This window comes from Cricetulus griseus, chromosome 8 (genome assembly GCF_003668045.3).
Source record: "Cricetulus griseus strain 17A/GY chromosome 8, alternate assembly CriGri-PICRH-1.0, whole genome shotgun sequence".
Lineage (NCBI taxonomy): Eukaryota > Metazoa > Chordata > Mammalia > Rodentia > Cricetidae > Cricetulus > Cricetulus griseus.
Genome location: NC_048601.1, coordinates 99,276,900 through 99,302,061, shown reverse-complemented (window position 1 = coordinate 99,302,061; position 25,162 = coordinate 99,276,900). Strand labels below are relative to the sequence as shown.

The following is a 25,162-nucleotide window of genomic DNA, read 5'->3' as shown; positions in this document are numbered from 1 at the left end:
TTTCTTCACCTTCTTCTATACCTATTATCCCTAGGTTTGGTCTTTTCAGGGTGTCCATATTTCCTGGATATTTTGTGTTAAGGATTTGTTGGACTTAAGATTTTCTTTGCTTGATGAATTTATTTCCTCTAGTTTATCTTCAGCGTCTGAGATTCTGGCTTCCATCTCTTGTATTCTGTTGGTTATGCTTGCATCTGTGGTTTCTGATTGTTTACTCAGCTTTTCCACTTTCAACATTCCCTTAGTTTATGTTTTCTTTATTGTCTCTATTTTAGTTTTCAGAGTATTCAGCTGTTTCCTTCAGCTGTTTAATTGTATTTCCTTGGCTTTCCTTGATTTCTTGCATCTTTTGGTTTGTCTTTTCTTCCATTTCTCTGAAGGATTTTCTCATTTCCTCTCTTAGGGTCTCTATCATCTGCATGAAGTTGTTTTTAAGGTTGCTCTCTTCTGCTTCATCAGTGTTGGGGTGTTTAGGTCTTGCTGGTGTAGAGTCCCTAGACTCTGGTGGTGTCATATTTCTTTTCCTGTTGTTGGATGTGTTCTTATGTTGTCATCTTCCCATCTCTTCTTCCAGTGGATGCAGGTGGTGTCTCTTCCTTTCCTGGTGTGTATGGGTCCAAGGTTCTCTTCCAGTGGGTGCAATTGGCTCCAATACTCTGATGGGTCTCAAGGCGGGTGTAGGCGGGTTGTAGGCGCTTGCTCTCCAGGTGGGTGAGAGCGGGACTAGTGCAGACATGTCAGCAGACTCTGGGTTGGTTGGTCCTCAGGGACAGATTCAGTTTGCCTGCAGACCCAGGTCAAGAGTTCTCTGAGTGGGCAGGTGGAAATTGGGCTCAAGGCAGGGGCCAAAGCAGCTCACCTCTGCCCTACCTCTGCCCTACCTGGGGGTGGGAGTAGCCCAGAGATGTCAGCAGAGTCAGGGTCACTTGGTCCTCAGGGGCGGATTCAATCTGCCTGCAGACCCCAGGTCGGGAGTTCCCTGGTGTGAACCTTTAATCCTAACCCTCAAGAGGCATAAGGGAGTATATGCCTCTGTGAGTATGAGGCCAATCTGGTCTATGTAGAAAATTTCAAGTCAGCAAGGGTGACCCTATCTCAAAAAAAAAAAAAAAAAAAAAAAAAACAAGTAAGGAAGGGGTTGGGTTGAGACGTCTCCCAGACTTGATGAGGTACATGAGGTCTTAGGCTTGGGAACAGCTGAAGGCTCCAGGCCCCAGACCCAGCCTCAGAGAGACTAACAGAGGAGGTGGAAAAGAAGTCTGCAGCAGAGGTATGTTTCTGCCTGACCAGTTGCTCACTGCCTGAGTGTAATCTACATCTCATAGCCCATTCTTGCCTTGATACACATATACTCACCCCAAGTCTCTTCTCTCACTCAGGAACCATTAGTCCTAAGACTATCACTTTTGGCATCTTTTACTGGGATGGAAGACACTAGGGTCTAGCCCTAGCTCTGCCCTGGAGGACTTTCGCAGGTGCCTTTGCTTCCTGAAAATTGTTGAGAAGATGTGGAATGATGCTGCACTGGTGTCCTCTGCTGACTTAAGAACCCCCACCCATTGGCTCTCATCCCCTACCACTTTTTAAGATAATATTTTCATGGAAAATTTCAGACTGTTCTTTCTCCTTTCCAATCTTTAGTTTTGTTATAGTTTATTGGTCATAATTTTCTCCCTTTTAAATTATTCACTCAGGGCTAGAGAGGTAGCTCAGTGGTTAAGAGCCCTGGCTCCTCTTCCAGAGGTCCTGAATTCAATTCCCAGCAACCACATGGTGGATCACAACCATCTATAGTGGGGTCTGATGCTTTCTTCTGGCATAAAAACATACATTCAGATTGAGAATCCCCACTCTCATTAGCAATCCCTCCCCTTCCCTTTCTTGCAGTCCCAGCAAAGCAGGCCTGCCTTTGTCCCCGTGACTGTCACATGATGCATGTTTCATTTCAATGGCTTTTCCTGGTCTTAATCAAGCACCTCAGATATTCTTTGTCAGTTGTGGTTACAGACTCTAATATTGTATGGCAGCTTTTTACATTTTAGGCCCTGTGACCTCAACAGTTTCACTGAGTTATCAAACCATCATGGATCACAAAACAGAACCAGAACCACTCTCCCCACTTTAGATGAAACGGGGATACTGAAACCCAGAGAGGTGAAGTAGTTCTCAGAGCAAGGTGGTGGTGGAGTTGAAATCAGGATCACTCTCTTTAGATCCTCCCCGAGTCCCTCCTATTGCCTGAGCTGTCTTCTACCAAGAGCTATTACATTGTCCCAGAAAACTCCAGAAGAAAATGTTCTGTTGGCCACAAAACAGGATTCTATGAAAAAAAATAGGTTGTTGGCTTTTATGCTTAAGAATACTATTTTATTCACCCAGCATCAGGATTGGGTTGTACCTCTGCCTGGCCTAATTGCTTCATAGAGCAATGTTTATGTTTGGCCACTAGGGTAGAAAAACCAAGGGTCCTGCACAAACATGTTCTGAGTTCTGGTTAGCTCCAGCAGTTATCTGGTATACCATCTCCAAAGCCTCTCTTTGGCTTCTCAGACTTCATGCTGCTGTTGGCCTAGCCATTCTTTTTTGATACAGGGTGTTACTCTGAGCCCAACCTGGATTAGAACTCATTATATAGCTCAAACTGACCTCCAACTTATGGTGATCCTCCTGCCTCAGCCTGTTGACTGCTGGGATTGCAGCCATGAGCCAACATATCCTTTTTCTTGAATATTCTCACTTCTCTGTTACTGGGACTTTCTGCTTCACAGGTTCCCATATGACTCCAGTAGGGACCCTCCAAGATTTTTGTACTGTCCCCGGGAAGTGCTGACAACCATGATTCTGACCACAGTACATCTTGGTGACCAACATACTAAAAAAAGATTCTAAGAAGTATGGTCCTTTCTCCCCAGGAACAGAGCCCCTGGTGCCTGCACAAGACATGGCCTCCCAGGTGAAGCGAGAGGAAGCCCTATGTGTTCGGAGCCAAAGGGGCCTGGAAGAAAGAGCCATCCCCACAGAATCCATCACTGGTAAGTGAGCCAAATAGCCACTTGGCACAGGACAGGTGAGGCGGTGTCTGGTCAGTAGCCACCAGAGGGTGTCAGGCTAGAGGGCTATGCTAGGAAAGGAAGAGCTATGAATGCAGCGCTGGACTGTGACAAGGCTTCTATAGAGACACAAATATGGCATTCATCACTGAGGGTTTATAACTACTTTCAGCTTTGCTTGTTCTGATTTTTTCTCTCCTTTGTCTAGTAAGTTTTGGATGGTCCCTCTGTTCCCTACAAAAACAGTTTAATGAAAACACTTTATTGGGCTCTATAGGTGGCAGAATATCGAAGCCAATAAGACCTGTTCCTGGACCACAAAGATACATTACACAAATATTTGTGGGCTGCCACTTCCAAGCCAGGCACCCCATTGCTGCATGCCCATGGGGAGCTGCTCCTCGGTGGTGTTTTATCTGGGCTGTATTTAGGTGAGAATCTGCTATGGCAGGTGTGTGATTAATGAGGCCCAGTTCTCCAGAGAGACAGAACCAATGCTTTGTATGTGTGCATTGTGATCGTGTGTGCAATGTGACCGTGTACATGTATATATGTAGAAGGATTTTTTTTTTAAAGATTTTATTTATTTATTATGTATACAGTCTTGTGCCTGCATGCACCAGAGGGCGCCAGATCTCATTCAAGGTGGTTGTGAGCCACCATGTGGTTGCTGGGAATTGAACTCAGGACCTCTGGAAGAACAGCCAGTGCTCTTAACTGCTGAGCCATCTCTCCAGCTCCCAGGAGGATTTGTTTTAACAAACTGGCTAATGTGATTACAGTGGCTGACAGATCCAAAATTTGCTAGCAAGTAGGCTAGCAGGATGGGACCTGGGAAGGATTGGTGGTGTTAAGAGATAAGAAGGTGATACATTGAGTTTGATTTAAAAAAAGAAAAAAAAAATTTGATACAGAAACTAATGTAGCCAAGGTTAGCCTCAAACTTTCTATGTGGTCAAGGGTGACCCTGAATTTCTGAACCTCCTGGCTTCACCTCCCAAGTGTGGGGATTGCAGGTGTTACATACCAATTTAGGAGCCTGTGAAAAAAAGAGGATGTTTTGTGTTAGAAAACTTCCATTCAGATACTGATAAGAGGCTTCTTTGGGAAAACTGTTTTCCTGGGAAATACCCTCATGAGGTTCCCTTCTTCTGTGGCAATCATAGTTCCAGAGCAGAGTCCTCATCCTGGCTAGTTAAGTCTCTGGAGATATTTTGTATCCTATTCACTGCCCTGTGACATCCACTGACTTTCAGCTACAGCTCTATTTATTATAGCTAGAGTGGCTGGAACCTTTAGTTAATTGGGATAATTTATTTATTCTTCTCCTTGACTTTTAGGGAAAACAAATAATTTCATGAAATAAGATTCTCTAAAAACACAGACTGGTGGGAATTTCCCCTTCTCTAACACCTTTGTTGCCTTTGTTCTCCTGAGTAGATTCCCCCATCTCTGCCCAGGACCTCTTGTCCCGGATTAAGCAAGAGGAACAGCAGTGTGTGTGGGACCAGCAGGATTTGGCAGAGAGAGATATTCCCACAGATCCCAATTCAGGTGAGAGAGGAGTCAGAGTGAATTACTAAATTTACCATTCATTGTGTCAATGGACTGATACAAAAATTACCTTAGCATTGCTTTTTGAAGATTTCAAAACTGAAAAGCTTCAAAAGGCTATGTGTATTTATGTGTAAAAGAGCAAGTAATTTATATTTTCTGGAATTTCCTTTCCTTTTTTTCAGGACTTATTTCATCTTTAATTATTTATGTGTGGGTGCCTACAGAGGCTGCATTCCTTGGGGCTCTATATAGACGGTTATAAGCTGCTGAAGTGTGTGATGCAAACTGAACTTGGGTCTTCTGCAAGAGCAGCATGTATTCGCAATCACAGGGTCATCCCTCCAGCCCCTTTCTGGAATTTCATATGTATGGTATCTCCCGTGAAAATTCTGAGGAGGTTCCAACTATTTAGGGAAGCTCTCCCACCCACCGTCCTGCCAGAGCTGGGGTTGCGTTTATGTATGAGTTTGTAGAGCTGGAAGGTCTCACCCTACTCTCCATATCTGGGAGAGAGGATGAGAAATTAAGTCTCGGCTTTCATTGAGGGGACTGAGCAGATGGAAGCAGAGTCCCCTCATAGAGTCCTCAGGCCTTATCAAGGGCTTGCCAGTAACTGCTGCCTCTGCACTACTAGTCAGACGAGCCAGTTGTGGCACTGTGGACCTTCAAAGCTGAGCTTCCCTCTAGCATAGCCTGGCCTGGTGGTCTCTTTGGTGTTCACCGGATGGTGGATGCTCAGTGAAGATGAATAATATTGCCTTTTTTTCCCTGACAACAGAATCTCTTATCTCAGCACATGACATTTTGTCCTGGATCAAGCAGGAAGAGCAGCCGTACCCATGGGGCCCACGTGACTCAATGGAAGGAGAGCTCGGATTAGACTCGGGCCCAAGTGAGTAATGTGTGTGTCTTCTAGAACCCTGGGGTATTTGGTCTGGAGTAGTTGAAGCCTGCAATAGAGTTGCTTGCCTCAGCCTACTCCCTTCTAGGGTGATTTTGCTGGTGGCAGCCTTTTAGAACCTGGAGGAACTGTTGCTGGATGGGAGAGGTGAGTCTGTGTTTGAACCAGAATTTAGAGCAGTCATTTTTGCAACCTGTTGGCAAACTCAGGAGATGTGGAGAACCAGATTGACCACGGGCACTGGAAGAAATGGTAATAGTAGCCACCTCAGTTGCCCCCAGCCACCATTTCTAGATTTTGCATTTTTTTAAAGATTTTATTTACTTATTATGTATACAACATTCTGCTTCCATGTGTATCCGCACACCAGAAGAGGGCACCAGATCTCATAACGGATGGTTGTGAGCCACCATGTGGCTGCTGGGAATTGAACTCAGGACCTCTGGAAGAGCAGTCAGTGCTCTTAACTTCTGAGCCATCTCTCCAGCCCTAGATTTTGCATTTTTAATTTACTTACATTTTATGTTTTAGGGTATTTTAGACAAAGGCTCAAGTAGCGCAGGTTGGCCTTGAATTCTTTATATAGCCAAGGATGCCCTTGGACTCCTGATCCTCCTGTTTGTACCTCCTGAGTGCTTATAGGCCTGTGACCACAAACACAGTTTTATGTGGTTGTGAGGATCAAACCCAAGGCATTAATTTAAGCATGTTAGGGTAGCCACTGTAACAACTGAGGCACATTGCTGGCCTTTTAGATCTGGCCTTGAAGGCATAGGAATTAGCTCATCAGGCATTGCCAAGAAGTTCACTCAGCCTTTGTCCTTGGCCCTACCTTCCCATTTCTCTAGGTGGCTAGGAGCATATGGGCCTGGAGGAGCCTTTCCCTGTGTCTGTGCAGGTATAGCAACCTATTTGGGGAAAGCCCCCAGAGAATTTGCTAGGTTTTACAAAGGGCTGTTTCCTACTTTAGTTTGGATATGATAACTCACAGGACATTTTGAGTCAGGATATTTTATTTGGGGGAGGTAATGCCCAGAATTGTAGAGGCATGAGAATCTAGAAATGTTTCTCTCATCAGTTACTATAGCCCTTTTGCAAGGCTTCTTTTCTTTCTCCTGAAGGGAACCTGCCTCCTGCTTATTAAGACTAGAATTTGAAACCAGCATTTCATCTGTGGTTCTTTGAGGTTTAAGATGGCTCTAGTACCACAGACACATACACATCATTAAAAAAAACAAAAGCAAACAAATAAAAACCAACATGGGTCTTTCAAAGCTTTTGGATGGGAGAGGTGGCTCAGTAGTTAAGAGTAAACACTGCACTTTGTTTGGTTCCCAGCACCCTCAGAGGTGGCTCCCAATCCCTTGTAACTCCAGCTCCAGAGGATCTACAACCCCTCACCTGCAAGCCCAGCGTTGAACTCATATACATACCACATATAGACACATATAATTGAAATAGGATCTTTAAAACCTTTAGATTTATTTATTTTAGTTTATGTGTATAGTGTTTTTCACATGTATGTCTGTGCACCATTTAAGTGTGGAGGTCAGAAAAGGTCATTGGATCCCATGGAACTGTAGTTACAGACAGTTGTGAACCACCATATGGGTGTTGGGAATTGAACTTGGGTCCTCTGCAAGAAAAGTATTCTTAACCACTGAAACATCTCTTTGGCCCCATTGATACAAATCTTTTTTTTTTTTTTTTTTTTAAATGGTAGCCTTAGTGTAGTGGTTTCCAGGGATGGCTAGATGGATGATTTGGAAGATGTGGTATTATGTATAAGAACATTTTGGAAAGGGATTGGCAGGAAGAGAGTAGTAGAGACAGAGGATTAAATATAGAAATGGATACTAGCTGGTAGGTCAGCCAGCCTCCTTCCCAAATCCTTGGCCTTGCACGAGAGAGAGTGCATGCACAGGTGTCCTTATTGGACTCAAGGTTCCTCTTCAGCCCAACTGGATGTGTGTGTGAAAGAGGCTCCTTATTTTATATTAATAAGTATGAATTGAGACTGTAGTGAAAGATTGGAAATCCAGTTCGCTAAAAACTAGTGTGCACGAGACTATTAGGCAGGTCTGGATGGAAGTTTGGAGTCCATTGGCTACTATGGGTTTCCAGAGGAGGCTGAGCTAGGCATCTCTACCCAGATGCCCTATGTTTGAAGGCACCCTCTTAAAATTTCCATGTTAACCACTGCCTTGGGTCAAAACAATGGGCCCCACCTTTTCTAGTTTCTGTTTATTTAACAGTGATTTACTAGTGCTCACTCAGTGCTATGCCCTGTTGTAAGTACAAAGGACAGGCAGGCAATGAAGACTTTTTCCTTTGTGGGAAGGGGAAGGACAATAAAGAAGCCAACAAGCAATCATATTAGATAAAAGTAGTGTGTGGTCAGTGCTCCGTGGGTGCCAGGTCAGGGAAATAGGAAGAAGGGAGCAAACAAGAGGGCTGGGGCAAAAGAACCAGCAACAGCCTCCTGGGGAAGGCATAGCTGGATGTGCTCTAGACTGCCCCCAAAAGAGGAGACATGGATCTATCTTGAATAGTAGACTACAGGGAAGCGCTAGAACAAAGCCAAGGAGGCCTTAATAGCTGGGGCTATGGCAGTGGGTAGAACTCCTGTATTGTGTGTGTGTGTGTGTGTGTGTGTGTGTGTGTGTGTGTGTCTGTGTCTGTGTGTCTGTGTGTCTGTGTGTCTGTGTGTCTGTGTGTCTGTGTGTGTGTGTTCAAAGAACAATTTTTTGGAGTCAGTTCTCTCCTTTCACCATGTGGGCTCTAGACATCCCACTAGGTCATTAGGCAAGTATTGAGTGCTTTTACACACTAAGCCATCATGCCGGGCCCTGAACTAATAAGAAAGGAGCCTAGCAGAGAGAGTTCATTAGGATAATGTAATGAGATCTGATTGCCTTACTCACAAGTATGCCTGTCCAATTTTTGCTTAAGACTTACTCATTTTTATTTTATGTATTTGAGTGTTTTATCTGCATGTATGTATGTGTACTCTATGCATGTTTGGTGCCTGAGGCCAGAAGATGCTACTGTATTCTCTGGAACTGGAGTTATGGACAGCTGTAAGCTGCACTGGAGGGGTTTGAACCCAGATCCTCTGCAACAATCCTCTCCACCCCCCTGGTTTCCATTTTTACAAGGTAAATTCAAGAATGGGCATGCTGGGTTAGAGCTAGATGGGAAGCTCAGGAAATGTTTTGCAAGCTGATAAGTCTGCAATCAGCCAAGTGCAGTTAGAGCGAGCCCAGGAGCAGTGGCCATGGAGAGAAGGTATGGGCAGTAACTGATGGACACACCTGTGAAGAGAGTAACCAAGAGTGTCTTCTAGAGCTGGGTCTGAAGAGAAAGAATGCAGGACATGATCATTTGCTGGTGCTCAGCCTGGGGAATGGCCAGGTAGCTATGGAAACTGAGTGTTCCACATTTGGCTCTGTTAAAATCTCAGGTGGCTTTCAAGTAGTGAGCTGAGTAGATGAGTATAAGAGTCTGGAGTTCAAGAAAAAGTTTAGAGCCGGATAGATTTGGGGCTTATAGGTTGAATGACTTTGGATACCATCTACCTGGTTGAGTCTAATAGGGCACTCACTTCAGATATAAGCATCTAGTTTGTGAGGCTCCAGGCCACCTCTAACTAGAGCTCCAAATTCTGGAATTCCTACTACCTCTCTAGTTCAAATATATGATAGAATTCTTGGCAAAACTGAGGAATATGCTATGGTTATAATTCAAATCAGAAGCAGCAGAAGGAAGACATCTGGATAGGTCTGGTTAGGTCCTTTTCCAATGAAATCAGGATATGCCATGCTTCCAGCACACTGATATGTGTCAGTATGCAGAGTAATGCCACTCAGTGAAGCTTTCCTAAGCTTCAGTGTCCAGAGTTTTACCATGGGCATGACTGACTGAATCAACGCCATGAAATCTAATTCATTCTCTCTTATCCCCTCCCTCAAAGTTGAATGACAAATCCCAACTTTAATTATGAGGTTGCTTTTGGTCTTTTGGGCATGGCCAGCCCCACCTGAGTCATCTTATTAGTGTCATGTGTCTACCAGAAGCACATTAACATTCTCCATCATGCCCTCTTAGAGCATGAAGGACACTTTTGTTAATAATTCAGAAATCTCCAATGATTTAGAGACTACAGTCCCAGAACCAGGGTCAAAGAATCAAATAATTACATTCATTGTTTCAAGGCTTGTGGGCTATGTGAGTTCTTAAACCATACAGACAACAATTAAGAAGAAAAGAGGCAGAAAAGAGGCTATTGGATTTGGCAAGCTGAAGATTAGTCATGACCTTCCCAAAAGGTCATGAGTATGGTATGATGGCACTCGCCTTTAATCCCAGGGCTTGGGAGGCAAAGGTAGATGGATCTCTGTGAGTTCAGAGCCAGCCAGAGCTACACAGGAGACCTTGTCTTAAAAACAAAAACCGAAAAAACTGCTGGGATGTAGCTCAGTGATGGGACTTCCCCAGCATGCGTAAGGCCCTGGGTTCAAACCTGAGGGCAGGGAGGGTGATGAAGTGGTAAGAACAAGTGTTAGTGACTGACTCCGGGTATAATATGGCTATGTAAAAGAACAGGGAGATATGAGGAGGTGGAAGGTGGGGCAGGGGTACTTTTTCCCTTTATCTTATGTGTTTGAGTTTTTGCCTACATATATGTCTGTGCACATGTGTATGCACCCTCAAGGATGTCAGAAGAGGGCATCAGATTCCTTGGGACTGGCGTTACAGATGGTTGTGAGCTGCTTGTGGGTGCTGGAAACCTAACACTGGTCCCCTGGAAGGGTAGCAAGTGCTCATAACCACTGAGCCATCTATCCAGCTCCAGCACCTATACTGTTAACTCCTTTAGAGCCCTGATTTCAACTACCTTGAGGGATAACAAAGTTTTGTCTTCTACGTAACTAGAGTAGGCAGTCCAGGGTCAGGCTTACTTGATTTGAGGACCCAGCTATGTTTTTGAGGAACTAGGTTCTTTCCACCTCTTTCACTGGCCTCCATTGGTGTGGCACGAATCTTGGGCTAATGTCAACATCCTATCAGCTATCCCAAATATCACACATATAGACCTGGCAGGAAGAGGAAAGGAAAGTCCATTTTTTCCCTACAAACTCTAAGGCAATGTTTCTCAACTTGTGGGTCATCACCCCTTTCAGGAGGTGGAATGACCTTTCACAGAGGTCACCTAAGACCATCAGAAAACACAGATATTTATATTATGATTCATAACAGTAGCAAAATTACAATAATGAAGTAGCAACAAAAATAATTTGATGGTTGGGGGATGCCACAACTTGAGGACCTGTATTAAATGGTCACAGCATTAGGAAGGTTGAGAAGCACCACTCTAAGGTCTAAGGAACCTCCCAGAAATCTCCCAGCAAACTTCTCACACCTAATTTCCAGATCTCAATCTCTTGGTTGTATCTGAGTCAGTTTCCAGCAGTAACTGGAAAGTGAAAGCTCACCTGCCCAAGCAAGAGGAGACAGAGCTACAGCAATTGTAGAGTGGAAAAGCAGAAGTCACTGAAGACAGGAGACAGGGCACCAGGCTGTCTCCCTCAGGAAGCCCTCAGGACAGATGTGCAGTTCTCTGCAACAACATTCGAGTGCTGAGAGAAGCTGGCGATTAGGGTGCTCCAGGCAACTGAACTGTGGAGGAATGAAAAGCCACCAGGGTGTTGGCCACAGAGTGATTGTACTGCTAGACCTTGAGTGCTGAATTCAAAGGCTTGGCCTCAGAGCATGATTAAAAGTGAAGAAAGTGCACCTCTGGTCATGCTGAGATTCAGGAATTATCAGAGTAGGATTGTAGGTGGGATCCCCAGGAAGCATCTCTGAGAATTAATGAGCCTGTGAAAGGAGTGAAGTCACAGGCCTCGGTTGAGCAGCAGCAAAAACCCACATGGTAGCTGGTGCTGGGGCATAGACAATCCCACAAAATGCTTTGTGGCCAGGATAATGTATTTGAACATCCAGAATATAGGTGAGAATGAATTTGGCTTTTGCTCCTGGCCACTCCCCTACAGAAATAGTGGTCACAGTTGACTAAACCATAGGGAGGACAGCCTAGTCTGTGTAGGGTGGTGTTTCAGAATTGGCTTCAGATGGGGTAGAAACATGGCAGTTGTGACTTGAGAAATGACCTCCATTGGCCCTGATCCCAAATGGGAGTACTGAGGAGAGAAAGGTGTGGATAAAAATTCACCTTCTGCACTGTCTTCTACAGGCTGCCTCTGAATGGAGGTCTTTCCTCTTGGGGGAAGGAGGACCATAACATGGTATGACAGAGGAGAAGACTCCTAAATTTAGGGAGTTGAGGTCATTGTTCTAACAAAACCCTGGTCTCTGCCCACTGCACCACCTGACACGTACACATACTGGTACCCAGAGAAGTGGTGAGCTTTGGAACTCAGGAGATGTTGGGGTACAAGGGAAAGGCACTGTTGCCTGGGCAGAAGCAGTTTCCTGGTGAGGCGTATTGTGAAATGGCATCAAAGTTTTGTTAGAGGCCAGGGTCCCCTAAGGTCCTGATAGAACTTATGCCATCCTAGTCGCCCAACTTGTTTTTCAGGCCCTAACTGAGCATTCTTCTGAGGTTTGGGCCTGAGCTCACTGTGTTCCATTTAGGCAAGCCTCTAGATGGGTTTTCACCTCCGGAAAATCCTCTCCTTCCTGTTGAATCTCCAAAGATAAATTATCATTATCCCTCAGACTACAACTCAGTCATGCCTGCCCCTCTCCCCACCCCCAAAGTGGGATTTCTCTATGTAACTGGCTGTCCTGGAACTCACTCTGTAGTCCAGACTGACCTCAAACTCACAGAGATCCTCCTACCTGTGCCTCTTGAGTACTGGGATTAAAGGTGTGCACCACCACACCCATTTCAGTCTATCTTTACAAAATTTTAAGAGAGAGAGAGAGAGAGAGAGAGAGAGAGAGAGAGAGAGTGTGTGTGTGTGTGTGTGTGTGTGTGGTGTTGCATGCATGCGTGTCTACGCTCTCTCTGTGTGCCTGGTGCCCATGGAGGCCAGAAGAAAGCATCAGATCCCCTAGAACTGGAGTTTGACAGTTGTGAACTGCATTGTTTTGCTGGGAATCCAACCCAGATCTTGAGGTACAGGTGGTGCTCTAGACCCCTGAACAGTCTACCTTAGAAGTTGACTTATAGGTAGCAGAAGAGATCTGGAGGGCTTTCTTATCCTTAATCCAAAAGCACGGGGGGTTTGGTGAGCATTCGGGCTCATCAAATGAAACTGAGGCCTGGAGGATCCAGCCCCGTTCCGGGACGCTTTGGGATACTGAAGAAGTGTTCTATCAGTGTGTCACTTCTGTCTCTTCCCACCCTCCCCGCCTCCAGGTGACAGCCTGCTGCTGGTGAAGAATCCACCCCCGGCTTCTGCGCAGCCCCAGCCCCAGCCCCAGCCCCAGCCCCAGCCCCAGCCCCAGCCCCAGCCGCAGCCCCAGCCCAGCCGCAGCCCCAGCCTCACCAGCAGAGCCTGACGGCTTTGGCGGTGCCGGATAACCCTGGCGGCTCAGGGGGCCGCAGCCTGCTGGAGGACGGCTTCCCCGCGCTTCCGGGGGATCGCAGTACAGGGGGCGAGACTCAGCCCGGCGGGGAAGGCAGTGCGGGCGGTGGCGGCAGCGGCGGCGGCTGCGCTGGTGCGGGTAGTGGCGGCGGTGCGGGTGCAAGTGCGGGTGCGGGTGCGGGCAGTGGCTGTGGCAGCTGCTGCCCAGGCGGCCTGCGGCGGAGCCTCCTTACTCACGGCGCGCGCAGCAAGCCCTACTCTTGCCTGGAGTGCGGCAAGACCTTCGGCGTGCGCAAGAGCCTCATCATCCACCACCGCAGCCACACCAAGGAACGGCCCTATGAGTGCGCGGAATGCGAGAAAAGCTTCAACTGCCACTCCGGCCTCATCCGCCACCAGATGACGCACCGTGGTGAACGGCCCTACAAATGCTCCGAGTGCGAGAAGACCTACAGTCGCAAGGAACACCTGCAGAACCACCAGCGGCTGCACACGGGCGAGCGGCCCTTCCAGTGTACGCTCTGCGGCAAGAGCTTCATCCGCAAGCAGAACCTGCTAAAACACCAGCGCATCCATACGGGCGAGCGGCCCTACACTTGTGGCGAGTGCGGCAAGAGCTTCCGCTACAAGGAATCACTCAAGGACCACCTGCGCGTGCACAATGGCCCTGGCCTGGGGGTCCCACGGCCGCTGCAGGTGCCGCCAGAGCGAGACTAGGGTTGGGCTGGGGGGCGGGGAGGACCGGACTGAAGTTGGGGCGGGCCAGGGTTTCAGAGGACCAACCCACCGTTCCCAGCACACCTCCTCGCCCTCTCACCACTCCTGCTGGAAATCAGCACAGGAATTGCACTCCAGACAGGGTATTCCAAGGGGTGGACTGGGGTACCCCAGTACTGTCTAACCCTCGTGGACAGTCCAGCTCATCTCATAGGGTGGACCCAGTGGCTAGGGGGGGTTCCAGAGGAACAGCAAGGCAGCAGGAATCGTTTGGACAGTGTGTCCTGGTATGCCTACTGGCCGCCGGGGCCACAAATTCTGATCAGGGAGAGTGAACAGGGAGTCTCAAAACCCCTCTAAAATAAGGAAATGTGATCCAACCTAAGGTGAGGAGACACCCTGAAAAAGAAAGCAAAGATGCAATAGGAAACTGAGGGATGTGCTAAGGGTAACATTCTCATGACAACACTGCCTCGTGCTCTAACAGCGCTTTATACTTTTTTAAGAGTGTTTTCTATTCGTTAATCTATTTACACCCTTAGCTTATCCCTTCGAGATAGGTGGGGTAGGATTTTCCTGATATGGTAGCTGAGGAAAGTGAGACACAGGTGAGATAGATGTTTAGCAAGACCAAGTGAGAACAGTGTGGCTGAGCCGCACCAGGGCTCCAGCCAGCGCAGTGTCCCCACCGCACACACTGCCTACCTCTGTCGGTCTCAGACCTCTCTCACCTGGCCTTCCTGGTTTCTTTCTTCTCTCCCTTCCCTCCCCTGGTCCCCCAAATCCTCTCAGAAGCAACGGGGGACAACTCCTGGGGTTACTGGGAATGGGTAATTGATTGGCTGTAAATGTCTAGGCTTGTTCTTGGGAAGGCTCGTCTTTGATGTGAGCCTGGGCCCTAGCATCCTGGTCCCCCAGCCTGTCTTTCCCAATGTTGATCATTCAGTCAGGTGCAGCAGCAGCTTTTCACTGCACAGTTAAGGCCAGGCCCTCCAGAGGCAGCTGGTGCCCTGGGTCAGACCTCACCCTGATGATTTACTCATTTCCCAGGGCACAGGGTGAGGAAAGACCGGCTGCTAGAGTAGCCACCAAGGAATGAGACTCTGCCCAAGAGGGCTGGGCAAGTGGGTGCTAGAGCCTGAGCTCTCTCCTGCCCTGGGCATCCCAGTTGGTGCTATCTGTTAACTGATTGTGCTCATGGACATGGACACAGACCTACTATGCTCTGACCCTGCAGGCGCCTTGGGAAGCGCCCAAAGGACTCCTTTTCATGTTGGTGCATCGCTCCACGGCTCCCAGCACTGCAGCCTGGTGGGCCAGTCTCCATTTCAGCATCTTGCATGGCCAGGCACTGGGGTGGGGTGGCATGCCCCAGGACCCTTGTTTGTGTCAAAGTGGCTTTCCTGCTCCTCTTGTGGATCCTGTTTCTCTCCCGCCAGGGAGTGTGGTGGGTGGCCAGCATTCCACGGCACCGCCTTTGTGAGCTTCTGTCCTTTTGCTCATCTGTGCTGCTCCGCTTTCCTCAGACCCCTTTTTGCCGTGCAAAGGGAATTCTTGAAATTAAATAAAAGGTATCCAGATTGCAGACTGCATGTTCCCAAAGCTGGAGGGTCCTCCAGCATGGCATCCTACAGCAGACCTCAATGAAATACAACCCAATAAGCTGGGATTTCTTCACTCAGCTTTTTGAAGGAGGCTGATCTTAGGAAAACAAGTTATCTTGAGATAAGTACAAGGGGGGTGTTCAGTGGAGTTCCGGTAGAATAGGTGGAGGCCCTTCAGTTCAGGGATTGCTTGGGAGGGGGCAATATACTAGTTTTCAAAAACATACAAAGACAATTCATAATCTAAATCATGGAAAATAAGATCCAAATATTTTTGACTGCTGGAAGTGTGTTTGGGAGGGGTAATAGCTACTGAGACATCCGTTTAAAACATTTAACACATAGCTTGAGTTTAGTTCATTTTACCCCCAAGAAGCTGATTCCCAAAGAGGTATGTTGATGGAGCTATTGACAGCCAAGGCTCTGGAACCCAGTTTGGTGGGTCCTACTACCCTCCACTACACTCTGAATGGCCCCTTCCTGATGTGGGTGCTAGAAACCAAATCCAGGTCTTGTGCAAGAATAGCAAGAACCTATCTCTCCAGCCCCAGTGTGTGTGTGTGTGTGTGTGTGTGTGTGTGTGTGTGTGTGTGTCTCAAATAGTGAAAGGGAGGGGAGAACCCAGGAAGATTAAAACATCCAGCTCTCATAGCTGCTTCTAGACCCTTCTGAACTGTGTTCATTGTCCAGACAGCTGACTCCTGGATCTCAGCATTACTCTGCACTGCCACCACACACTCCTAGGTACAGAGCCTTGCAAAGACCACTACTCAAGAGTACAGAGAGACAAGGAGGGAATCTGGGGAGCCATAAAAGTAGTATTCACTCCAACAGACCAAAGATGGATTCCACCCAGTGCAGCTTGGTGAGTGGGTTTACAAAGGTTAATTATAGAAGCATGGACAACTTGGGCAGCACTACTAAAGAGTTCCACCCCGCACCAGCTTTCTACCTCATACACATCAGCATGTCTAAGATTATAGACAACTGGGGGTGGAGGCTGACTGCATCCTGTGGTGAGGTCAGCTGTGGCCCTTCCCCCTCCTTCCACAAGGGACTTTAACAGCCTCACTGCCATTACCATAGACCCAGTGGCTGCATTGTTTATTTTATTGTGACTGTAGGCTACCACCATAGCAGTTCTGCTTCATGGTGGTGATGGTCATGTCTACCCTCCAGAGAACTGCTATGTGACACTAGTCAGGGCCCGAGTCCCTTAACCCATTTGGGTTGTTTGTTGTTTTTGGAGACAGATTCTCTTTGTGTAGCCTTTTGCTATCCTGGAACTTGCTCTGTAGACCAGGCTGGTCTGTCTGCCTCTGCCTCCCGAGTGCTAGGATTAAAGGCATGTACCCTGTGGAACTCATTTTTTTTTTTAAGACAGTGTCTTACTATGCAGCCCTGCCTGGCCTAGAACTTGTTATGTAGACCAGGCTGACCTGGAACTCACAGAGATCTGCATGCCTCTGTTTCTTGAGTACTAGAATTAAAGGTGTGTGCCACTAAGCTTGACCTGGTCCCTTAACATTTTGTGATTTGTGTCATTCTATAGAGAAAGTGTTTAGAGGGTAAGAGTGAAGATAGATGGACCTTGATCATTATTCAACATGTAGTGAAAAAGTGTAAGACCCAATTCTCGGCAAGCTTGAAATGTAATAGGAGAGAGAAGACATTTGTGAGAATGAAACCATGTGTCTGCATGAGGATAGATGTGGGAAACACATGTTTGATCTCCCTTAGGGCTTGCCACAGTGGCACAATACAGAAGGCTGGAGAACACTGGTCTAGAGAAGCCATACACAACCAGTGAGCACCAACACCCGCAGTGCCTACCTGTGGGTTTCTGGATCATATTCCAGTGGGTTTCACTCTACTGGTGCCTTCAGCTACACTATGAGACAGGCCCTGGGATAGTAAGCTCTACTCTCAGAACTGTTCAAAGGCAGTGGCTTTCAGTATGTTGTCCTTTGCATATCAGTCACTGAGTTACCCATTTTGATGTTTTAGCCATGTCAGTCTTGATAGGTACTGTGTAGGGGGATGATTTACATGTGACTGGAGTTAGGAGGCTGACCCACATGAAGAAGAAATGGGCAGTCCATGGTAGTAGTGCTTGTTGACAACAGGCCTATGTAAGAAGTGCTGAGCTCATGTTGCATGAAGCAGCAGGTGTAACTTCCTGGAGAAGTCAGGCTTGAAGCATGAGGAGCACGGGGCAAATGGAAAGAAAGGTAGGAAGACAAGGATTGTAAGGCAAGGAGAGCAGTGTGGCCAGAGCAGAGAGGTATGAACTCCTAGGATGTATAGTTAGATGATGAGGCATAGTACAGGCCATGAAAGACCTTGAATCCTCACTGTCCCATAGACAACCATCAACAAGCCTGGGATCCACTGTGGTGTAGCCCTGTAGAGCTTGTTAGAAAGCAGAGCAGGCATAACTGTCAAGGGAAGGCAGGAAGGATTTGATGGAAGTCCTGGGAAGGCAAGATAAGCCAGAGACCACTGAAAATGACAAAAATACAGGTAAATGTTCTTTTTAAAATGTCAATGGATTTTTCCATTTCTGAACAAACACATTTGTGTGTAGATGCTTTCGTGTACATGAGCAGAGGTTGTTGGGTCCTGTTCTTTCATTCTCTGTCCATTCCCTTGAGAGAGGTTTTCCCACTGGACCTGGAGCTAAGCTGGCAGCCGGCAAGTGCTAGTGTTCCTTCTGTCTCTGTGCCCTACTCCAGCCCCACAGCACACTGGGGCTGCAGGTATACTTGGATTTTTATGTGGTGCTGAGGATTTGAATTCAGATCTTGTGCCTGCACAGCAAGTGCCCTTCCACGCCTCTCCCCCACCCCTTTTCTTTTTTGTAGGGTTGATGGTGCCAAATTTTGAACCCAGGGCTTCCTAGATGTTAGGCAAGCACTCTCCCACTGTATTGCCTCTATGCCTTTTTTCCTTCCTATCTTCTTTCTTTCTTTTTTTTTTCTTTCTGAGATGGTCTCATGTAGTTCAGAGTGGCCTTCCTATGTAGCCAAGGATAACCTATAATTTCTGATCCTCCTGCCTCTACCTTCTGAAAACTGAATTATAGACATGTACACCACACATTGCAGAGTCTGAGCCTACAGCTTTATGTGTGCCAGGCAAATACATCAACTGAGCTGTATCACTAACTCCAAACAACACTATTGTATGATCAAGGATTCTCGTGTCTTTTTGAGATCTGGTCCCTGGGTATTGGACATTGGTGGGGAGTAAGAGGAAAATGACGGGAAAAGAATCACAGCAGCACTGACTAATCAACGCAGACCTGTAATTTTACAGTAAATGCTCATTCAGCCTTTAGTGTTATAAAGAACTGCAGGGGGCAAACTGTGGGCCCAGGGCTGATCTCCCCTCTGGCTTTGCCCATAAGACACTTATGCTTGATGAGTCAGGAGACAGTGCCTCCTTTCACCACAGCATCATAGCAAATGACCTGAAATTTTCCTAACCCATCAGCCATCTCTGTTCTTTTGTTGTTTATTTGTAACAGGGTTTCATTGTATAGCCCTGGCTGTCCTGGAACTCACCATGTAGACCAGGTTAGCTCAAACTCACAGAGATCCACTTGTCGCCACCTCCCAGGCACTGATATTAAAGGTGTGTGACTACACCTGACTTCTGTCATTATTCTTAAAAGACTTGGAACCATTCTCATCACCAGAAATATATGTCACAACCCACCATCCTGATCTTTCTCCATCCTATATTTCCCCAATCTCACTAAGGAGAAGCTTTCTTCTATTCTGAGGCCTCCTCTGCCCTTCTCTCCAGGATGTATTTAGAAAACCCTCTAATCTTAATTTAATTTTTGTTTTGTTTTTTGAGACAGGGTTTCTCTGTGTAGTTTTGGAGGCTGTCCTGGAACTAGCTCTGTAGAGCAGGCTGGCCTCAAACTCACAGAGATCTGCCTGCCTCTGCCTCCTGAGTGCCGGGATTAAAGGTGCCTGTCACAAATCTTAATTTTTTATGGTACAATGTTGTTCCATCTTTGCTCTCCTTCTGTCTTCCAAGCCATTTCCTGTGGCTTCTTCTCTCACAATTCAAATGGCCAATAAAAAGCCAATGAAACAAAATATTAGTTGCTCTTTAAGAGGAATTTTGTATCATTTTTTCCAAACCATCAACCAATGAATGGTATTTTGAAGATTTTGTATTCATTACTCAAAATAAAAAATGAACAAATGGGATATGCAGGGAAGAAATCTAGCACGGCATGGTGGTACCAGTTACTCTGGAAGTAAAAGTAAAACAAAATCTTGTTATACACATATCTGATTCCAAGACATGAGTTCTAGAAAATACTCCCTATAATGTTTATTCTGTAGAAATGCTACCTTGCTCTTTGTGTCACATTCTTCCTTTTGCCAAGTGTCTGAGAAATTATTGTGATGGGTACATAGGAAACGTCTTTCTTTTTGTGGTTGTTCTTTTTAAAATCAAGATCCAACCATGTAGCTCCAGTTGGCCTGGAACTCACTATATAGACCAGGCTGGCCTTGAACTCAGAAACCTGAGTCCCTCTGCCTCCCAGTGTTAAAGGCAGGCAGCTACCATGCCCAGCTGAGCAGTTGCATGTTTTACATGGAATAGGTGGAACTGATTTTTTTCTTTTTCCAGCTCTCTATTGATTAAATGTGGTTTTTATTGGGGGTGGGTTTTTTGTTTGTTTCCAGACACAAGGTCTTGCTGCAAACTCACTATGTAACTGAGGATGGCCTGCTTCTACCTAGCAAGTGCTGGGATCATATATGAGTATCATCCGGCCTTTTTTCAAAAAAATTATTATTGTTTTTGGGGTGTTCCATTGTACACTGTGGAGGTCAGGGGATAACTTTGTGGAGTCAGTTCTCTTCTTCCACCTTTACCTGGGTTCCAAGGAAGGAACTCATGTCACCAAGCGTTTCTGGTAAGTGCCTTTACCCACTGAGCTGTCTGTCTCACCAATCCCACCAGGTCTGTTTTTAAAGTAGCATTTCTTTCTCCAAACTGCACCTATGAAAACAATACACAGTTCACCTTTCTGGCAATGCTCTCACTGGTCTGTCCTTTGCTGCTGACATTTCCCTCACTGCTGAGCCAGGCCTGTATCTTCAGCATAACCAGGCCATAGCCCATTTATTTCCATCCATGTTCTTATGAGGTCCTGGGCCAGAGAAATTATACTCCAGTCCTGTTTTCTTAAACTCGAGTTCTGCCTCTACCTCCCCGATAAAGAGTGCCCTGTCACTCCAGGCTATATCCTTTTCTGATTTTTTTGGTTTTGTTTTGGGTGTTTTGTTTGTTTTGAGACAGGGTTTCGTTGTGTAGCCTTGGCTTTCCTGGAACTCTCTCTGTAGGCCAGGCTGGCCTCGAACATCCAGAGATCCACTTGCCTCTGCCTCCCAAGTGCTGGGATTAAAGGCAGTCACCATCACCCTGCTCCTTTTCTGATTTTGAGTAGAGCTCTTTAGAAATATCTCTAGGTGCTAGAAACTGCCTGAGAAAAGCACAAGGACAGGGCAGGAAGGCACTCTATACCCTTACATTTGGTTTCATCACAGACTATAGTACCTTTTTTCCATTTTTAATTCTTATTTCATTTTACATTCCAACTACAATTCTCCCTCCCACCCCCTCAATTCCTCCCACCCACCATCTCCCCTCTAGCCCACCCTGTCAACTCCTCCTCACGGGTAAGGGCTCCCATGAAGAGTCAACACAGTCCTGGCACAATATGTTGGGGCAGGGCCAGGCCCCTCCTCCCATGCATTCAGACTGAGCATGGTATCCCACCATAAGGAATGGGCTCCAACAAGGTAGCTCATGTACCAGATTTGTATCTTGTTCCTACTGCCAGGGTCCTTCTGATAGTCCAAGCTTCACAGCTGTCTCCCACATACAGAGGGCCTCATCTGGGCCTCTGGATTCTCCCCAGTTGTAGGTCTAGAGTTCTTGAGTTTCCACAAGCTTGGTTCAGCTGTCTCTGTAGATTTCTCCATCATGATCTTGACCTCCTTGCTCATATGTTCCCTCCTCCCTCTCATCAACTGGATTCCTAGAGCTTGACCTGGTTCTTGGTTGTGGATCTCTGCATCTGACTCCATCAGTTTTTAGATGAGAGCTCTATGAGGATAGTTGAGGTATTCATCAGTCTGGTTACAGGGGTAGGCCAGTTCAGGCATCCTCTCTACTACTGCTAGGAGAGCATAATACTTTTTTTTTTAATGGAGTATGTATAGCCCACGTTGATGTCAAACTCAATATTTTGCTTTCAGCCAGGCATGGTGATATATGCATGGTGATATAGGTGAGGGAGCTGAGGCAGAAGGATGACTGAGACTGAACCTGTCCTAGGCTGTATGGCAAGATACTGCCTCAAAACATAGAAGAAAAAAAAATCTTGCCTCAACACCTTGCCCCATTCCTGCTGGGATTACAGCAGGTAAGCAACGCCATACCCAGCTTCATGCAATGCTTCTTTTTAAAAAATTTAGACGCGATATCCGGTATCCCATTGTCCCAGAGCACTGCCCTCCAAGTGTAACAGCCATCATCGTCATCAGAGCAGTTGTGACTACTTGTAAGGAACCAGATCTGGCTTGTTGACTGTTGCTGTTCCCTCATAGAAAAAGAGAGTAGGGAGGATTGGAGATACCAGCAACTCCTTCCTGCACCTCCCAGCCATTTGAATGCATTTCTCCTCTAACTGCATGTGGCCTCAGTTCTCAGGAGGGGCAGAGCACATGGAGTGTAGATTGACTCCATCGATGCAGCTATAAGGAAACTGTTGTCCATGCTGGAGTGTGATTTTCCAGTGGTGCAGCTGTTTTAGGGTCACCCACCTCTGTAACCCTCACCCATGCTCTGTAAATAAATTCAATAAATGCGTTGGTTCCTACTTTCATTTGTTGTCTGCGCTCTATAAAGATTGAGTAGATGTTTGTTTACTTCCGCTCAGGGAAAGAGTTCCCAGATTCCTATAGTCCTTAATTTATATTTAAAAAGCGTATAGATGTTTCACCTGCATATATGTCTGTGCACCACATATGTTCCTGGAGCTCACAGAAGCCAGAATAGAGTAGGTGCCCTGGAATTAGAATAACTCTTGTGAGCAACCATGTGAATGTCCCAGTCCTCTTAATTGCTGAACCATCTCTATAGTCCCCCAGAATACTTTTATCAGTCCAAATACTTCTAATTGTGATCAACAGAAGCTGGTTGACCAGCCAAGAATGAGCAACTTCTGGAAAGAACCTGGAATCATTCACAGACTCAGAGGTGCAGTTGAACTAACCCAGGCTACAGAGAGAATCGCCTCTGATCCCTGCTCCCTTCTCTGTGTTGGGTTTCCTTTCCAAACTTATTCCAATTACAACTCAGCTCTGCTCCGCTCTGCTATGAGAGTTTCCAGCAGAGATGCCTTTTGCTTTTCTGTTTTCAGGGTCAGGGTGTGTTTCTTTAGCTGGTCCTTTTATCCTACAGTTTTCCTATAGGGAGGGAAGTTCTGTGCCAGGGGAAGAGAGGCATGCCAGGCTGATGATATAAATGGGGCTCCACAGCATACACACAGCAGCGGAGTCACCTTGAGCCAAGGTATGTTCAGTCTAGTAGTTTTTTTTGGGGGGGGGATGAGAAAGGGTTTCTCTGTGACCTCGAACTCACAGACCAGCCTGCCTCTGCCTCCCAAGTGCTGGGATTAAAGGCATGAGCCACCAATGCCACCAGTCTAGTATTTTTACTGACCTGGAAAATCACGGTGCTCATCCTGTGGAGAATAGCAGGTTAGCAGGGATGACTGAACAGGACAGGTCTCAATGAAGGAGGATTAGGCCATTGTCTATAAACTTACTTGAATTAAAAAAAATGTAGGCTGGGCAGTGGTGATGCACGCCTTTAATCCCAGCACTCAGGAGGCAGAGGCAGGAGGATCTCTATAAATTCATGGTCAGCCTGGTCTCCAGGATAGCCAGGACTATGTAGAGAGATGCTGTTTCAAAATTAAAAATGTAATATATATGTGAATCCTACAAACCATGTACAAAAATGAAAATTTTAAGGGCTAGAGATATTTTAAAAGCATCATTTTAAACTTAAAATTGTATTATCTTATAGTACTTACCTGTAATCCCAGTCATCAAAAGGCAGAGTCAGGAGGATTAGGAGTTAAAGGCCACACCACCTCCACCACCACCACCAAAGTGCTATGCATGGCTTGCAGGTTATCATAGCTACTGTCCAGGTGGTTGGTTGTCCTCTTATGGTGTAGTTAATAAACTATTCTTCAAAAAAAATACAATTAATTTTTGTTTGTGTTGCAGAGATTTTTCTGTTAGTGGCTAATATCAAAGTCAATCTTGGGTATATGTGTAGTGCCCATACTCTACAGATGTAGAGGTGGCAGACACAAGTCCAAGCAGCCACCCTGATTTTTCCAGAGGCATGTGTCCACATCTGAATGTCAGTAGGAAGGAGCAAATGTAGTTTCTGAGAGATACTTAACAAAGTGACATTTTGGGGCTGGAGAGATGACTCAGAGGTTAAGAGCACGGACTGCTCTTCATAGGTCCTGAGTTGAATTCCCAGCAACCACATGGTGGCTCACAATTACCTTGAATGGGATCTGGTGCCCTCTTCTGGTGTGCAGATATACATGAAAGCAGAATGTTGTATCCGTAATAAATAAATAAAATCTTAAAAAAAAAAAAAACAAAGTGACATTTTTCTTGGTGGGTTCCTATCAGTACAAGGCTTTGCTCTTGCAAATATAGAAGCAGAAGCCAGAAATTTTGTTATTGAGTGCATGCTCTATGCCAGGCACACAGCTTCCACAAACACTACACATGAATTGCTTTATATTCTCAGTGGGAAGATAAAGGTAGCAAATAGAGAGCATAAGCCACACCATCTAAATGTTTATTTATTTTTATGTGTATATTTGTGTGTCTACATGAGTATATGTGTATCACATGTATGTAAAAGGCCTCAGAGGCCACAAGAGGATGTCAGATCTCCCAGAACTGGCATTACAAGTGGTTGTGAGCCACCATGTATGTGCTGGGAACTGAACCAGATAGCTCTCCAGCCTTTGCACCTTTAAAAAAATAACTGAATATTTTGAAATTGGGTTTTACCAGGCAACCATGGCTAATCTGAAAAATCACAGAAATTCACCTGCCTCTGCCTCCCATTCAGTTCTCCCCACTTACCCCTCCCATCTGCTCCTCAGAGAGGGTAAGGCCTCCCCTAGGAAGTCTACTAAGTCTGACCCATCATCTCACTGAGGCAGGACCAAGGCACCTCTCCTCCCCCACAACCCTGTGTCTAGGCTGGGCAAGATATCTCTCCATATAGAATGGGCTCCGCTAAGTCAGTTTGTGCATTAGAGTTAAACCTTGGACACAACAAATAGATTTTTAAAGAGATAAGGCGAAAAGCAGAGAAAAGAATTAGGGGTCCAGAGATCTCAAATCTGTCTTTGCAATACTAACAGGTTGCTTCGGCTTATATAGAATTGGAACAAAGGGTAAGAAAGCATGCATAATTATGCAGTCCTGGTCAATATATGATCTAGCCGAGCGTTGTTCCCAGCTCCGATTCTGCAAAGTGGTTGGAAGAAGTCCTTATTGCTGCCACCGAATTGCTTGAGAGGATCCATCTGGCTCCTGCAGAGTGCAGCTTCACACTTTCAGGGGTGACTACCCTTATCTGAGAGGTCATCTGTTCCTTCAATATTCTACTCTTTCTGGGACCCAAAGCAAC

General features: G+C 46.2%; 1 protein-coding gene across 1 annotated transcript in view; it reads left to right on the top strand.

Annotated features, from left to right (window-relative positions):
• The window catches only part of LOC100754633 (zinc finger protein 282), a 33,700-nt gene extending 18,334 nt beyond the window's left edge, over nucleotides 1-15,366 (top strand). The window contains 5 exon segments of the mRNA XM_027428509.2: nucleotides 2,913-3,032; nucleotides 4,491-4,604; nucleotides 5,386-5,499; nucleotides 12,896-13,026; nucleotides 13,029-15,366. Coding sequence (XP_027284310.1) covers nucleotides 2,913-3,032; nucleotides 4,491-4,604; nucleotides 5,386-5,499; nucleotides 12,896-13,026; nucleotides 13,029-13,781 — 1,232 coding nt within the window. The 3' untranslated portion in view covers nucleotides 13,782-15,366.
• The last annotated feature ends 9,796 nt before the right edge of the window (nucleotides 15,367-25,162 follow it).